This window comes from Moschus berezovskii, chromosome 1 (genome assembly GCF_049115385.1).
Source record: "Moschus berezovskii isolate FMDL1 chromosome 1, NW_MosBer_1.0, whole genome shotgun sequence".
Classification (NCBI taxonomy): Eukaryota; Metazoa; Chordata; class Mammalia; order Artiodactyla; family Moschidae; genus Moschus; species Moschus berezovskii.
Window position 1 is genome coordinate 129,080,084 of NC_142460.1, and position 18,476 is coordinate 129,098,559.

The 18,476-nt window shown below is 37.0% G+C and overlaps 1 protein-coding gene across 1 annotated transcript in view; it reads right to left on the bottom strand.

Moving 5' to 3' along the window:
• Nucleotides 1–17,480, bottom strand: part of NMD3 (NMD3 ribosome export adaptor) — a 34,127-nt gene extending 16,647 nt beyond the window's left edge. The window contains exons 1-7 of the mRNA XM_055410526.2: nt 17,345–17,480; nt 16,731–16,786; nt 15,514–15,648; nt 13,483–13,579; nt 8,217–8,297; nt 7,362–7,490; nt 6,855–6,945 (exon numbers count right to left, since the gene is read on the bottom strand). Coding sequence (XP_055266501.2) covers nt 6,855–6,945; nt 7,362–7,490; nt 8,217–8,297; nt 13,483–13,579; nt 15,514–15,648; nt 16,731–16,774 — 577 coding nt within the window. The 5' untranslated portion in view covers nt 16,775–16,786; nt 17,345–17,480. The remainder of the gene's footprint in view (nt 1–6,854; nt 6,946–7,361; nt 7,491–8,216; nt 8,298–13,482; nt 13,580–15,513; nt 15,649–16,730; nt 16,787–17,344) is intronic.
• Between the last annotated feature and the right edge of the window lie 996 nt (nt 17,481–18,476).

Genomic DNA, 18,476 nt, shown 5'->3' on the forward strand with positions numbered 1-18,476 from the left:
ATAGGAAGGATACAAAGAACTTGAATAACCAACTATCAAGGTTGATTTAACTGAGATTATAGAACATGGTCTAAGAAAGAATACCTATTATTTTTAAAAAATTGATAGAATATTCATAAAATATTCACATACAAAGATTAAATTTTAAAACCTTCATGATTCAGAAGACATTATTATAAGTAGGCACCATATATCCTAATTTCAAAACATATTACAAAGTTACAGTCATCAAAACAGTGTGGTATAGACAAAAAGGCAAGTCTACAGAATCAATCCATACTTACAACAGTCAGTTGATCGTGAACAAGTGTGCCAAGAATACACAGTGGGAAAATGATAATACCTTCAACAAATGGCATTGGGAAAACTGGATATCAACATGCAAAAGAATGAACTCTTGTCTTATATCATCAACAAAAACCAACGCAAAACAGATTCAACACTCAAACTAGAACCTGAAACTGTAGAACTTCTAGAAGAAAATATGGAAAAAGCTTCATGACATCAGTCTTAGAAATGATTTCATGGATGACACAAAAAGAAAAATAAACAACTGAGGCTACATCACACTAAAAAAAGCTCACACACGGCAAAACAATCACCACAGTAAGAGGGCAACCTACAGAATGGGAAAAAAATTTGCAAACCATGTATATGAAAAGCGGCTAATCTCCAGAATCTATCAGGAATTCTTATGACTCATCAGCAAAAAAAAAAAAAACACAAACAAATAAACCTGATAAGCCAATAAGAAATGGGAAAGGAATAAGACATTTCTCCAAAAAAGATGTACAAATGGCACAGATATATGAAAAAAGCTCAATGTTGCTAATCATCAAGGAAACGCAAATCAAAACCATGAGTTTACACTTCACCGCTTTCAGGATGGCTATTATGAAAGGAAAAAAAAGACACATACTAGTGAGAATATGGAGATACTAGAACCCTTGTACACTACTGCTGCTGCTGCTAAGTCACTTCAGTCATTTTACAGTCACTATGGAAGACAGTGCAGACGTTCTTCATAAACTTAAAATCAGAACTATCAAATGATACAGTAATCCTTCTTCGAGGTATTTATCCACAAGAAGTGAAATCCAGATTTCCTATGTTTATTGAAGTATAATTCACTATAGCTAAGAAAATGGACATTTAAGTTGTTTCCACAACAGATGAATGGATAAATTGTGATATATACCCCCAACAGAATATTATTCAGCCTTAAAAAGGAAGGAAATTCTACAACGTGCAATAGTATGGATGAACGTTGAGAACATTGTGCTAAGTGAAATAAGCCAGTCACAGAAAAACAAATACTGCATGATTCTATTTACATGAGGTACCTAAAACAGTCAAATCATAGAGTAAGAGTGGAACTATGTTTGTCAGAGAGAAAGGAGAAACGAAGAGTGACTAGTTAATGGGCATAAAATTTAAATCAAACAAGATGATTCAGCTAGAGATCTGCTGCATAACACCATACTTACTCAACTATAAGGATTATACACTGTCATTCACTTAAAATTTTAAGAGGGTAGTTTTCATGTTGTGTTCTTATGATAATTAAAAAAAAAGAAAGAACCCATTAAGAAAATGAAAACACAGACCAGGAGAAAATATCAACAAATCATATGTGAAAAGGGGCTTATATCTAATGTATATTTTAATAAATCTTACAACTTAAGACAACACAATCAAAACTGGCAAAAATTTAAACTGCTGTTTTACCAAAAAAGATACAGAAATGATAATAAAGTCATGAAAAGACAATTAAGATCATCAGTCATTAGCGAAAAGCAAATTAAAACCACAATGAGATAACACTTCATCCCCTAGAATAGCTATTTACACAAAGAAACAATAGCAAGTGATGTTGAGATGTAGAAACTGGAACCCTCAGGCTGTTGACAGGAATATAAAATGGTACAGCCACTTTGAAAATGGCAGCTTCTTAAAAAGATAAATACAAATTTACCATACAACTCAGCAATCCCATACCTAGGTAGGCACTCAAGAAAATTAACACTTGCTGAGAAAAAAAATGGAAAAATATAGCTGTAAGTACCAGCTAAAGAGCCAACATGATACTCAGAAGAAAATGTATTAACTTTAAATCTATATATTAGAAACTTAAAATAAGCTAAGCTTTCAATTAATTTAAATAAAAAATACTAAAGAAAGTAGAAGGGAAAAAAACTGTTTAGTTATGTATGGTAATGCATGTTAAGGAGACACAAGGTGATCATTCAACGATGTACACAAATATCCAATCAGTATGTTGCATACCTGAAACTAATATAATGCTTTATGTGAATTTTACAATTCCATTTCAATAAAAAAATTTTAAGTAAAAGGAGTTAGTAATAAAAACAAAAATTAAGAAAAAAGAAAGACTTTGTTTTTTTGATAAAACTAAAGCTAACTCTTTAGAAAAAACTACTATAACAGACAAAACTCTGGCAAATCTGATTCGAGTGGGGAGAGGGAAGAAGTGAAAGATGAGAAAAGACAAACATTAGCAACAATGAAGAAGATATAATGATGAGTTATGGATGAGATTTAAGACTACAATACACACACACACACACCATGTTCAATGCTATGTCAAGTATGTGAAAAGACAAATGACATGTATTTCCTTGGGAAATGCTATTAAAATTGATTCAAGAAGCAGTATAATACCTGAAAAAAATTAACATCCTAACAAAAGGATTTGAAAAGGTTTTGCTTCCTCCCTCTCCTCATACCAAACTGAATGGCTTAATGGGCTGGTTCTTATTAAACTTAAAGATGTTGATTAACACCATGCAGAAAGAGAAAAAACTCTGATTGCTTCTATATCACTAACATAACTAATAGCACGATTAAAAAGAACAGTTTAAATATAATTATGTATGCATATGAACCAAATACAAATCTCAATAAATATTCTATTTAGGGGTGAAACACAGACAGACGATTATGCCTGTTACATTACCACTCAACACTATTCTCCACTCCTAGACACAGGGTTAAAAAGAAAGGGGAGAAAAAGAGGGAATAATACCGTAAAGGAAGAAATAAAACTATCATTGTATACAAATAATTTACCTAGTAAACCAAGAGTATTATGTAAATGACACAAGAATATAATGTAAACCATTAGTGATATTAAGAAATTTCAGAAAGATCAACCTATAAAATCAAGAGCTTCCCGAAAATATTCGCAATAATGACTTAGAAAATGTAATAAAAACTGCCATCCCCAATAACTAAAAGTATAGAATAGTCTGGAAAAAGAAGTGAGACTCATTCAAAATCTTGATGAGGAAAACTATGTCAAAGAAATACAGAAAATAACTGAAAAAACATGATTATGTACCAGGTTATAAGTGCTTTACACAAATTATTTAATTCTCACTGTAATCCTATGAGGCAGGTGTTATTATCATCGGCTCCATTTTACAGACAGGAAAACTGAGGCTCAGAGAAGTTAAATATCTTGCCTAGGGTCACACAGCAGAAAAGAGATTCAAATTCACAAAATCTGGTTCCACAATTCATGCTCTTACTATCAACCAAGTTTCACAAAAGAATTAACAAGAGGGTACATATTATGAAGTATAATTTACATATTGTGATAAAGCGATGAGACAAAATAAACTAGAACTGTGGGATGTGTATAAAGGAATTTAGTATACATAAGAAAGGAGATGTTTTAAATCAGTGAGTAAAGAAGAGACTACTTGGGAGGTAAGTATTGAGACAATGCAAGTTAACTTTTTGGGAAAAAGTCATACCAGGTAAGATTAAAGATCCAAAAGTACAACAAAAATCTACTTTTTAAAAATAATCTTGAGAGTATAAAGATAGAAAGATCAAAGAAAGATAGAAAGACTCTATCCTATGTAAGATAGAAAGTCATAAGCCATAGCTATATGACTAAAATGGGCTTCTATAGTAACTTAGTTGGTAAGAATCCACCTGCAATGCAGGAGACCACAGCTGGATTCCTGGGTTGGGAAGATCCACTGGAGAAGGGATAGGTTACCCACTCCAGTATTCTTGGGCTTCTCTTGTAGCTCTCAGCTGGTAAAGAATCGACCCGCAATGAGGGAGACCTGGGTTCAATCCCCGGGTTGGGAAGATCCCCTGGAGAAGGGAATGGCTACCCACTCCAGTATTCTGGCCTAGAGAATTCCATGGACTGTAAAGTCCATGGGGTCAAAAAGAGTAAGACACGACTGAGTGACTTTCACATGTCTTCATATGACTAAAATATGAACAGCTTAGATGAAAGACATGAGACAGTAAGTATCTGCTGTCTCAGCTCACACTCAAGGGCATGCTCTGCATGCTTCTCTCTGTATATAAATACACACATAATGAGACTGATATCCTCTATGACAGACAGGAAATAAATAAGGAAAAATTAGATGCATAAAGAATAATCTACATTAGATAAACAGCCAATACATATGAAAATGTTAACCCTCATTAGTAATCAAGGAAACTAAAATAAAAACAAGATGCCATTCTTTTCTTCATTAGAACGGCAAAAATTAGAAAGCCCAAAACAATCTTATGCAGTACTGGCAAGTGTTTGGTAAAATAGAAATTCTCACAAGTGATGGGACTGTAAAGTGGTACTATTTTGGAAAACAATCTAGTTGCACACATGTAAAAATTTAACATTTGCAAACTCTTGTCCAGTAATTTCAATTCTTGAACTCAGTCCCAAAGAAAAATTAATAACTATGCACAACATAAAGATGTTTGCTACAGTACTGCTTGTAGTAGCAAAAAACTGGAACATCTTGTAAACCAATAAAGAGGAAACAACTAAATAATTAAAAACACAATGACTAACAAATACACAACCACAGAGTTAAAAATAATGAAACAGGATTATATGCAATGATGTGGAAAAGTTTCTAAATATCGCAAGATGGCAAATCACAGAATGTTACAGAACCATCTCAAACATGAGGAGAAACCAATGTTATCACAACTGATATACAGAATAAACACTGTAATATCCTGTTTGAAGGGGCTATATCTGGGGATAACAAGTGGATAAATGGGACTGCTGCTGCTGCAGCTAAGTCACTTCAGTCGTGTCCGACTCTGTGTGACCCCATAGACGGAAGCCCACCAGGCTCCCCCGTCCCTGAGATTCTCCCGGCAAGAACACTGGAGTGGGTTGCCATTTCCTTCTCCAACGTGTGAAAGTGAAAAGTGGAAGTGAACTCGCTCAGTCGTGTCCGACCCTTAGCAACCTTACGGACTGCAGCCTACCAGGCTCCTCCATCCATGGGATTTTCTAGGCAAGAGTACTGGAGTGGCTTGCCAGTGCCTTCTCCGATAAATGGGACAGAGGTCCTTTATTCATGAAAGCTTGTTTTCTTTATAATTTTTGTAATTTTTAGAATTTTAAATTTAAAATTTTTTGAATTTTTATAATTATGATGATTTTAAAAACACAGTTACAAGCAAATTAACAAAGATTAATTTACATTAAACCAAGAACCAATAGAAAAAAAACAGATTTAATTCTGGATGAAAAAAAGGATTGTTACACTTCCAGCATTTTTGGTTTTGAAAATGACTGCAAAAGTATGTCTCAGAATGTATCCAAGTCTTTTGCTACAAAAAATTCGGTGAGGGTATTTCTGCCATGGTGATGAACAATAATCAGAGTTTTCTGTTTCCTTTGCTAGAATATTAGGATCCCAATTCCCAAGTTACTCAAAACAAAGTTACTCAGAACAAAAGTGCATTTTTGCCTGATGGCTAGCCACAAATAGCAGACACCATGTTAAACAGGTAGCAAAGTACTTTACTGACAGTAGTATTCAGTAAGCTACATTCCACAGATTTTGACTATTAACCTTAGGACTACTGGTAATGCACTCAAATCAGATACAAAGTTTAGAAGAGTTTCCCCAGGTGTCAAAACTGATTTTCCTCCCAATTAAGAGACCCCAAACCACACTTCTAAGTACTTTCTTCAAGACATATGAGATAAATGAGTAATACATCAGTAAGTAAAAGAGGAACTTACACTTTTAAAATAAGTAGCACAAGAATTTGGTCATTCCTTCAAGAAAAGCTATCTCTAAACCCGTACTGTAACAACTAGAAAAACTATGTACACGTCCTACAACTAAAAACATTCACTTTTAGCAAGAGACTGAAGTATTTGCTAAATACTTATATTTTCTATTATTAAAGAAATATTCATCCATCAACTAGTATATGTAAGTATGCTACACTAATAAATAATAAGTGCTAAGACAGAACACATTCTGAGGAGCCATTATGAAACTACGCAAATATTTTAAAATTCCATCTTCAAGAAGTCTAATTATATCATTTGTATATCACTGTTTATTATTACTGAGTTTATCCTTCTGATTCAATGTATGTATCACAAATGCCACTAGGCATATGAAAAACAAAAATATTACAACTAACAGATCTTAAAAATAATTTCCTTTCAATAAGAAACTGAATTCTGCATAAAACAAGTTTCTGATAAATTTCTACCACTTTACATTCTCTTAATGCAGTTACTGGTTTACTCATTTGGTAGCCATTTAGTGTAAATATAAACTAAAATAGAAAAAAAAACTGTTCTATTTAAAAAATTAAATTAAAAATTTAATCACATTTCAAATATTCAACAGCTACTTATGGCTAGTAGCTACCATATTAGTTGGATAACGCAGAAAAAGAACTAAGATTTTTTTTCGTCCTAACAAAGTTCTTTTGGACAGTCCTATTCTAGATATTATCAGTAATGGTAAAAGACTCCTTAAGATAGTTAAAAATAAAATCTGAAATCATTTCAAATGTTTTAAATTTTAACTCACCATGAATCTCTTTGATACGAAGTGTATTCTGGTGCATCCCATACTTCAAAATCAACTGTTCCAGATAGTAGAAAGTTTTTTTGTGCAAAGTCTAAACATAAATGAGTTATTAGATTAACAGATGAAATGCCAAAAAAAAAAAAAGGCACCTACAGACACAGCACACTAAATTTTTTTTAATTTTTATTACAGCACAGTTGCTTCACAATGTTGTGTTAATTTCCACTGTACAGCAAAGTGAATCCGCTATATGCATATGTATCCTTTTTTTTTCAGATTTTCTTTCCATGTAGGATAGCACAATAATTTTTAAAACAAAAACAATCTAAAGATTATCTAAAATGTGGCGGTGATCTGTTTCTAAAGGTGAATGTCCCAAAGACCTGGAATATCCTTGGTGCCTGAACTACTTGGAAAGAAGGGAAAGGAGAAGGCTTTACCCACTATTTATAATGGACAAAGGCAAAGTACAGATGGAGGACTCACACATCATCTTTCTCTCATTACCTTTTGCCTGACTTGAACCACAGCCTTCCAGAAATCCTTAGCTTCCACTCTATGGCAATCTCCACACATCTGGGGCTGAACAACATAATCCAACACAAACACTTGCTGAAGGATGGCACCATTCATCACCTGACAGAGAAAACAATCCACTCCTTCATTCTTTCCTTTCTCAAAAGAAGATCCTTTAATATTTAACTTACAATCTTTTTCTAAGAATGCTTTGAGGACATTAGTAATAAATAAGTTACATTTAAAGTTGTTAAGTTATACTTTTTCCAAAAATATATATAGGCTTAACTCATAGGATTTATTAGATTAACATTTCAAATTTACCTTTGGGTTGAAGTGGTTATAAGATATTCTTTGAAGATTTTTTATAGCTATATATACAAATATATGCATGTGTGTGTGTATAAAATTCATCCTTAGGAGACAAAGAAAACTCTCAAAGAAAGAAGACATTCCTTAATTGTTCCCAAACTTAACCAATCATCAGAAATCACCTGGGAAGCTTTATAGATTCCTCGATCTTACATCCAGGTGAATCCAGTCTGATTCACTCATTGTGAGCCATAATCATCTGCCAAGTTTGAGAAGCACTGCCTTAGCCCATGTTTTTACTTCAATCTTATTTCAAAAAAAATGACTTTGAGAAAATTACTTTAGCCCACTAATCATGAACAAAGGCTGGTCTTACTAGTGACCTGATCATTTCTGCAGATGATCCAAAAGAAAACAAAGAATTAAAACTAAGAATGTTATTTCTCTTTAAGCTATCAAGTCATAATTTACCAATAGCCCCATATTTTCACTACCTACACTTTAACCATGCCAAAAAAGTTATGTATAGCTTACCTCTTTCTGAATAGTCAGTTTAACTTTAAGTCTCTTAGAATGAGGCTCAGTCCAAACAAAGCTTGCATCTACAAGCCGTACCTTCAATAAAACACAAACAAAAAGAAACACAAGTTCCCTTCTGAAGAGAAAAAAGATGAAAGAATAACTCAAAATAAAAAGATTTCACAGATGCTTAAGCAAGCCCGTGACTAATCTATCCAACACCACCAATTTAAAAAAAAAAAAGCCATCACAGGTATGGCAACAAAAACAGCAAGTGAAACTCTAATGACTATATTAAAGCAGCTGGTATAATTCAAGCAAAATTAAAAAGGAAAAAAACTCCTTTCCCCTAAAAACAGTAGTTTTTCTAATTCAAAGTACACTTTTTAGGAGAAAACAAAAGACCTGATGACTTCATCATCTACTAGAAATCTCATGAACAAAGGTTTTTACTTTTATAATTCTCTCTACAGTAAATTTGTGACTTAAAAAATATATATGGACATTCACTCTTCAGAGGGAGTCTCATGCACTGAATACTGAATCCACAATGGTAACTCACTGCTAAATCAGCAGAGGCCAAAAACAGTTTGCCCTATGTGACAAACTCAATGCAGCTCATATGGCTAAAATGAGTGTTTTAAGAAAGGAGGGTAGAGAACAAAAAGTAGGTCGTTTCATTAATCTGAGCAGGAGTTAAGGTAACCTGAACTGAGGGGCTGGAAATAACAGCAGCAGAAGGATCCAAGCCAAGAGATATTTAGGAGATAAAATCTATAGGATTTAATAACAAACAGATATGGGAAGATTTCAGAATGATAGTCAAGGATCCAGCTTGGACACCAAGGTAACACTATTTTTCTGACACAAAAAAGAGATTAAATGCTATACTTGGTTTCAGACACTTAAGTTCAAGAGGATTTATCTGAGATATCCAAGTGAAGCTGTTCAGGAGATAGTGAGATATACACATTTGGTCTGGTGCTCTATGGAGAAATCTGAGTTACAGATAACAGGTTTGGGAGACATCAGCAGGCAGATAATAATTGTATCAAGGCCTGTCTGGTGAGAATTAGATAAGCTAGTGGAGATACAGCTTCCTCATATGACTGGCTCCCCTAAACCAAAGCCTACTCAACAAGTCACCAGGTACAAAGGGTGACAGAGAGCTTTTTATTCCCTCAGTCTCCATCTGCGGCAGTCCAAGGAAGCTCCATGGGCCTGTATCAGAATGCCCTTTCCTCAGCCTCCAATCTCCATTTGTAGGAGTGGAGAGAGAAACAGATCTACTTCACCATTCCCCAGCTCAGTCTCACCACACTATCTGTCCTCAGACAACCAGGACTAATCCAACTCACTGAGCCCTTAGCCTTCTTTACCATTACCTCAGCCACCGGCTCATCTCCCACATTCCAATCTCCATGTGTAACACATATGCCCTTTTCCATCCCATCCAATACTCCTCCCCAAATCCTGAAAACCTTTTTATTGTGGCCTCTGGAATTCAACATTCACTAACAACAAAACCTAAATCCTCAATCTCTTTCCTGAACATTCCCTTCACCTTCCAGATCTCCTGATTATATATATACGTGTGTGTGTGTGTGTGTGTGTGTGTGTGTGTGTGTGTGTATATATCTCCCTACAGCTAATGAGGCTGCGACGGTGCAGAAGCAGCAGCTATGGTTTTTCCAGTGGTCATGTACGGATGTGACAGTTGGACTATAAAGAAAGCTGAGTGCCGAAGAATTGATGCTTTTGAACAGTGGTGTTGGAGAAGACTCTTGAGAGTCCCTCGGACTGCAAGGAGATCCAACCAGTCCATCCTAAAGGAGATGAGTCCTGGGTGTTCATTGGAAGGACTGATGTTGAAGCTGAAACTCCAATACTTTGGGCACCTCATGCAAAGAGCTGACTCATTTGAAAAGACCCTGAAGCTTGAAAAGATTGAGGGCAGGAAGAGAAGGGGATGACAGAGGATGATGTTTGGATGGCATCACCAACTCAAAGGACATGGGTTTGGGTGGACTCCAGGAGTTGGTGATGGACAGGGAGGCCTGGCGTGCTGCAGTTCATGGGGTCGCAGGGAGTCGGACAAGACTGAGCGACTGAACTGAACAGCTAATGAGAAGTAATGACTGATTTTTTTTCATCTTCTCAAACTTTTATTATCAAAGGATCCCAGGATTCAGTCCTCAAATTTCTCCTTCTCTAAACTCCCTAGGAAATCTCATCCAATTTAATAGCTTTAAATACCATATACATCCCCAAATTCATTATCTGCAGTCTAGACCCTGCCCTTGCTTATTCATCCAGCTCCCCACTATTTCAGCTTCCATGTCTAATGAACAGCTAAGTACCACCTGAGATGAGCTTTGATTTCTCCCACCTGACCTCCTCCTTTTGAAGTCTTTCCTAGTTCACCAACAGCAACTTCCTCCCGGTTGCTCACGAACCACAGAAGTCACCCTTGACTCTTTCAACCCATAAGCATACATCCAGCTTCACAATAAAGCCTACTGACTACCTTCAACAACAGAGCCAGAATCAATCCACTTCTCACTACCTTTACTACTGATTCAAATATCATTTCTCATGATTACTACAATCGCTTCCTAAAGGTCCCCATCCCCCTCATATCTATTCTAAACACATGGAATTCTCATGTAAGAATATCGAAGTGGGTTGACATTCCCTTCTCCACGGAATCTTCCCGACCCAGCAATCGAACCTGGGTCACCTGCATTGCAGGCAGATTCTTTACCATCTAAGCCACCAAGGGAGCCCCACTCAGAGTAAAAACCAGTCCTCAAAAGGGCCCATAAGGCCTGACCTACTCGGACTTTCCATGTCTTCCCTAGTTCACCCCCAAGTACCTTCTCTTCCCAGTTCCACACTAACCATACAGGTAAGGCTCCTGTCCCTGGCCTCTACACTTGTTTTGCCACCCATAGTGCTCTTCTCTAAACTGTGGCCACCTCCCTTACTACTTTTAATGTTTATTCTAGTATCACCTTCGGAGAAGGCAATGGCAACCCACTCCAGTACTCTTGCCTGGAAAAACCCATGGATGGAGGAGCCTTATAGGCTGCGGTTCATGGGGTCACACAGAGTCGAACACAACTGACGCGACTTAGCAGCAACAGCAGCAGCAGGATCACCTTATCGATGAGGTCTCCTCTAACCGCTCTATTTTGAATTGCAACTCTTGCTGAGCAGTTTTTATCCCCTTCCTCAATTTTTCCTCCACAGAATTTATACCTTTCAATATACCTATTTATTTTGTTTACTGCCCACTCCACACCCCCCTCTTCAACCAAAATTAAAGGTCTCTAAGAGAGATTTTTCCTCTCTCATTCACTGCCATATTTCTGACACCACAAGCAGACTGGCACAAAGTTGACACTTAATAAACATCTGTGAAATGCTAATGAATTATTAAAGAACATTTGACAAAAGCCTGAAGAATCAAAACAAAAGACCAAGTTACACAGAAAACTGACTCCAGGGGAAAAAAAAGAAAAACTTGAAACAAATTAGGGAACAGAAGGAAAGTATAAAAACAACAATTAAACTTTCAGAAATATGCAACAGACTGAATCAAGAACATTAAAAATTCTAAACTTAAACTATCAGTATTGGAAAAAATTCATATAAAAATTGGAAGATAAAAGAAACTGCCAGGAACACACAAGGGCAAAAACGCATTTCACCAAGTTTTAAGCTGGTAGGGCCAAAATTTGACTGAGAATTCCAGGGAGAAAGAAACAATGAAAATAGAGAAACTTCAAAGAACTACTTACTACAGGAAATTTTTTCAGAGGATAAGAGAATCTGAAGGTCTTCAAACCAAGAGAGTACATTTCAATTAAAAACATAGCTGTTAGAAATAATTCTTAAAGTTGAGCATAAAGAGAACTGAAAGTGTTATGCAGAGAGGCTAACTAGACTAACAAACCCTGTTTGGTTTTTGGAGATGTTTATGTACTGATTTAAATAATAAGCACAGGTATCTTCCTTCCAGAGAGTAATGAAAATTTTTTGAAAAACTGAAAACCATAGCCCTAATATTATTATAGTCTCCAAAATTATGTTGAGTGATGGTTGTATATATATATATTTTTTCATAAAAGATTACTGAACAAAAGAGGTTCTCAAATAATCAACGAAAAATTTGATTCTATACTAAATCTTTTAAAGCAAAAGGACTTTCATTTCCTTTAAAGAATATATAGACTGGTTACAAATAGGAAAAGGAGTATGTCAAGGCTTCATATTGTGTCACCCTGCTTATTTAACTTATATGCAGAGTACATCATGAGAAACGCTGGGCTGGAAGAAGCACAAGCTGGAATCAAGATTGCCTGGAGAAATATCAATAACCTCAGATATACAGATGACACCACTCTTATGGCAGAAAGTGAAGAGGAACTAAAAAGCCTCTTGATGAAAGTGAAAGAGGAGAGTGAAAAAGCTGGCTTAAACCTCAACATTCAGAAAACTAAGATCATGGCATCTGGTCCCGTCACTTCATGGGAAATAGATGGGGAAACACTGGAAACAGTGGCAGGCTTTATTTTGGGGGGCTCCAAAATCACTGCAGATGCTGATTGCACCCATGAAATTAAAAGACGCTTATTCCTTGGAAGGAAAGTTATAACGAACCTAAATAGCATATTAAAAAGCAGAGACACTACTTTGCCAACAAAGGTCCATCTAGTCAAGGCTATGGTTTGTCCAGTGGTCATGTATGGATGTGAGAGTTGGACTGTGAAGAAAGCTGATGGCCGAAGAATTGATGCTCTTGAACTGTGGTGTTGGAGAAGACTCTTGAGAGTCCCTCGGACTGCAAGGAGATCATTGGAAGGACTGATGCTGAAGCTGAAACTCCAACACTTTGGCCACCTCGTGCGAAGAGCGGACTCACTGGAAAAACCCTGTTGCTGGGAGGGATTGGGGGCAGGAAGAGAAGGGGATGACAGAGGATGAGATGGCTGGATGGCATCACCAACTCGATGGACATGAGTCTGGGTGAACTCCGGGACTTGGTGATGGACAGGGAGGCCTGGCATGCTGCGATTCATGGGGTCGCAAAGAGTCGGACACGACTGAGCGACTGAACTGAACTGAAAGATGAGAATAGCATGTGTAGTAGTGTGCTTACCAACAGCAGCATTTAAGTTATTTTGTAAAATCTACTCATACAAAGATTATCTGAAAATAAGACATTAAATCACACCCACACACACCTACAAAAACTGATTTTAGCTATTTGACCTACCTTACTCAGAGGGGCTTTGATTTTTTTCAAACACAAAGCAAGAAGATCCCTAGATTCTAATGCACACTGTACCCAAGTTCCTGGTGGCTGGAAATACCTGGGAGAAAAGGTACCATATTGAAACTCAGTATCTCTCAGGAAAAAAAAAAATATTTCACTTAAATATGAAGACACAACAACAATTATTAACCAGATATAATAATACTCAAGGTTGATCTGAGGCGCTTAACCCAAATATATTTTAATAGGTTCAGAAACTTTCAATTAGACCAGTAGCTTAGTTAAAAAGCTGAAATTCTGAGTATTTGAGAAAGTCAATCTGTAATAAGTCATTAAAAGGTCTTATTACTTCAAGCACCAATAAGAATTACAATGATGACAAAATGCGAAGAATTTCCTGAAACTATGTTCTGAAACATGGATAAAAACTCATCTCACAATAGCATTAAAATGGTTTATAGTGTACAAATAAAATGCTTAAGAACTGCTTATTTCTCACATGCACAAAAAATATAAATTATTACCTAATACTATGCATAAATAAGAGCTCAAGACTACTCACATACTTCAAATCCCTTTTCAGGCTTCCCTGATGGCTCAGACACTAGAGAGTCTGCCTGCAATGCAGGAGACCCAAGTTTGATCCCTGGGTAGGGAAGATCCCTGGAGAAGGGAATGGCAACCCACTTCAGTATTCTTGCCCAGGAAATCCCAGGGACAGAGGAACATGGTGGGCTACTGGCCATCGGTTCACAAAGAGTCAGACGTGACTAAGCAACTAACACACAAATCTTATATAAAACCTGACTAAATTAAAATCTTTTATATATGTACTTGAAGTCTTGTAGCCCAACTAGGCAAGGAGTTAGGGCAGTGCTTAGCATATAGTAAATGTTTGTTAAATACATACTACTTCTAAATAGATTACGTGAATGCTTTGTTCATACTCGTTAAGTAAATATTCTGATTCTCACTTTTAAAGGTTCACTGAAAAACCTTACTTACACAGGTCCCTTTGTTGTAAGCCCAGTTTTTAGATTTAGAAAATGTTTCATATGTCATCTAATAAAGGCCCTTTATTCTGATGAGGAAATTAAGGTGTTAGAGAGGTTAAATGGGCAAGTTTCAGAGGGCTAGTTCATGAGGAATCGAGCGTTTTTCTCACTCCACATCGCTATAAAGAATAGAGAATATTACAGACTAAGCCTCATATCAACCAAGATTACAAACTATAATCTCCCTGAAACAGAATACGTTTCCTGTTTTTATATTCATGTACATGTTTGATGTATTTTTCCGGGGAAACGCAGTTTTTAAATTCTTAAAGGGATTCATGAACACCTCCCTCCCAAAAAAGTTATGCACCAAACCTACTTGGGAAGTCACAGACATACAATGTTATGGGTAGCTTCAATGGGCAGTTTTGTATTATTCAATAGCAGACTACACATAAGCTATTTATGCAACAGCTAAAGAATATAAAAAAACATTAACTTTCCCAAGAAGTTTGCCTTTAAATTTCTGACCATCCTAGACATGATATACTGAGCTTTTTCCCCATTAGCCATAGTCATTTTAGTTACACAAGAACATTAATATATGATTTTTAAAGCACATTGTCAAATTACTTTTAATAGAAGGTGCTTTTTATCATATATGGCTTCGAGTGATTGAAGGGAAAAACAAAAATTTCATGGTAATTGGAACAGTTATGTCTTTAAAATCTGCTCTCACTCCTGAAAACATGAACTTTCATGTATTAATTATACACATCAAACCTTTTAATCCCTTAACAGGAAAAAAAAAAAAGATTCAATCCCTTTATACTAACTTTACCACATTAGTAGGGAAAACTAGAAAACTACTTCACAAAATTGCAAATTCTATAATCTCTAGCATTGACACCATAAATAAAACTTAAATCTCAGTTACATGCACTTTAGTATATGTATCTTAATCTCACTATATTCTAGTGGCTCTCCTATATATGAATTTCAATTTTAAGTAGGATAAAAAAGTATCACACTATACCTTTGGCATTGTTTGCAGAAAGATATAGAGACTTGTTTCGGAATGCCTTGGCTGATGTCTACTTTGCTTCGCAGACAAGCCACACAAATGTTAGCAGGATTTGGACTAATTGGGACACCACAATCGCAGCACAAGCTTAAATAAAGCATACATTTTTTCAAGTTACATTTCATAAGTGTACTAGTTAGATTAAAAAACTATCAAACAGGGATTAGCAGATACAAACTATGTACAAAATAAACAAGGTCCCACTGTATAGCACAGGGAACTATAATCAACATCCCATAATAAACCATAATGAAAAAGAATATGAAATATATATATAACTGAATCACACAGTTTATATATAAAACTGAATCACACTGCTGTACAGTAGAAACTAACACAACATTGAAAAATCAACTATACTTCAATAAAAAATAGTAATAAAATTAACAAACCAACCAAAGTCTTCAAGTTAGGCCATAGTATCTCTGCCCTTTTTAAAAACCTGACTTTGAGCAATCTTCAAAGATGCACTAGATTTTTAAAAACCTTAATTATTGAGGGAAAAAAAAAGGATGGCCACAATTCCAAAAAGCCTCAAAATATGACTGTTATAAAAAAGGTAAAAAAAAAAAGGTCTAGAGAATCTAAATAACTGCTCATAGTAATCATCAGACAGCTTTATAGTCCAAAGGAAAAAAACTTTTTAAAGCCTCAATATAGCACTGGGACTGACAAAATGTAAAAAGGATGGAAGAGTATCAGTATAACTGATGTCAGTGTCATAACCATAGGTGTTTTGGGAACATAAAGTATTCAAAAATCATTGAGGCTATCCAAAATAAGAGTTCCATAATCACTAATGTCCACTATGGTAGCCACCAGGCATATGTTACTACTGAGGATTTGAAATGCGGGTAACAGAAGAACTGAATACTTAGTTTTATTACATTTTAATTATTTGAAATTTAAAAAGCCACAAATGGCCAATGGTTGATGCCAATCTAGAAGAATATACAAAGACTATTTTAACAGTTTTAAAACAGTATTTACCACAACAAACTTTCTAGCGAAAAACGAACTCGTTTTTTCCAGCAAACAAGCCTTTTCATTTTTCCCACATAAGACTAAAGAATCCCCCTAAAAGCAAAGCTTTCCCCACAGTAAATTTTAAAGACTCATTTTAACGTTTTTAAATTTAATGGGGATAGGGGAAAAGGGACGCGACTCACATATGTCCAGGTGTGTGCTTGACGGGTTCTGTCATATACTCCATTTTTCTGTACACCTTGATTTCAAGGACAGAGAACAGTGAGATTCAGACATTTTTCTATTCACTCCTTTATACAAATCTTCCTTCTGCCTTTTCTGTGTAAGACAGCCAAGTCTCGTACAGCAGCAAATAAGGAAAACCCATTCCACCTGCAACCTCTGGAAGAACTAATTTCCTTAATAACAGAAGGAAGCGACTGGCGGAGGATCCCCATATGCAAGACCCTCGGAGCCACGAAATTGGGCGCTGACCTCAGGTGTCACTTGGGCGCCAACCCCGGCGAACTCAAGGAGAGGCCAGAAACGGCCGGGGCCGTCCCGGGCACCACCAGCCCCAAACCCTGCTGCGGACGCGCCTAGAACCCACCGCAGAAGTCCGCGGGCGGTGTCACCGGGCCTGCGGGCCACCCACCCCGACCTGACCCCCGCACCCCGCGGATAAGACCTCGTGCGAGCTCCTGCTGACGGCATACACGCCGCGCCCAAGCGGCCCGAAGTCGGCCCACTACCAGGGAGTCCGTCCCGGCCTCTTCTCAGAGGGGCTGCAGCGCGGGGCTCGACCACCAGAACTTACTTAACACCACTGGGCCGGACCCAAGCGTGCTCAAAATGTGCAGCAAGACCAGCTTCAGTAGTCCAGTAAGCAGCCACCGGAGCTGACTCTGGTGCAGTGCAAATCACGCGAGAGAAGGGTTCTAAATCCCGCGAGTCGCGAGACGAGACTCCCAGCTGCGTGTGGCGGCGGAGAAAGGGGAGGGTGCTGATGGACGTTGGGCGGAGCGGAGGCAGAACGGGTGGGTGGCTCCAAGAGAGAAGATGGGGGAGACTCTCGTCCTATGGCTGCTGAGAATTAACACATTCTTTACAACTCTTCTCTTTGGTTATCATCCTTCCTTGGTCAGAGCTCCCTCGAAACCACTCTTTAGATATCCCTATTGGGAGCTTGCTTCTTGATTAAATGATTATATAAAAGTTATCCGTTCACGGCACCACATTACACAAAGAAATTAAAGTAACTTCCCTCGAGGGCGGTGCCTTTGTCTGTTTTGCCTAATGCCTGTGCCTATTGCCTATGCCTAATGCCTGTCACATCATAACTGCTCCAATGAATATTTGTTGAATAGATGAGAAAGAAATGTGAGTAGTTATTTGTGAAGAAGTCTGTTATTTTAAGACCACTTATTATTAGAAAGTGCTCCCCAACAGTGCACTTAATGACTTTATACCTTGATCCTAGAGCAGCTCAGAAAGAATGTAATCACTCTTATGACAGAATTTCAAATATTTGAAGAGGGCAACCTTTTTTTTTTTTTTTTTCTGTCTTCTCACCCCAAATTTCAAGGAATAAGCAAGGTTACCTTGTGATCAGAGAAGTCCTCCCATGTCTTGTGTAGGGAACTTTAGTCCCCCATTCCTTCTCCTTATTTCCACACCCCATCCTTCCAAGGTATAAGTTTGAGCTTGTTATATTTCCCTTCTTTTAATCTTTCGAAGGTCTCTGCTCTGGATTATTACCTATATGGAAAATTCACATTTCTCTGCATAGAAAAAAGACCCTTCAGGATCTGGCCTGGGCATAACCCATCACGTTCCTAAGCACACAGCCATACAAGCCAACTGGCAGGTCCTGCAGGAACTAATCTTCCTTTTCTGGCCGATCTGTGAGTACAAGCCACGTTCTGAATGTCTGGGGAAGTTCCTTTTTT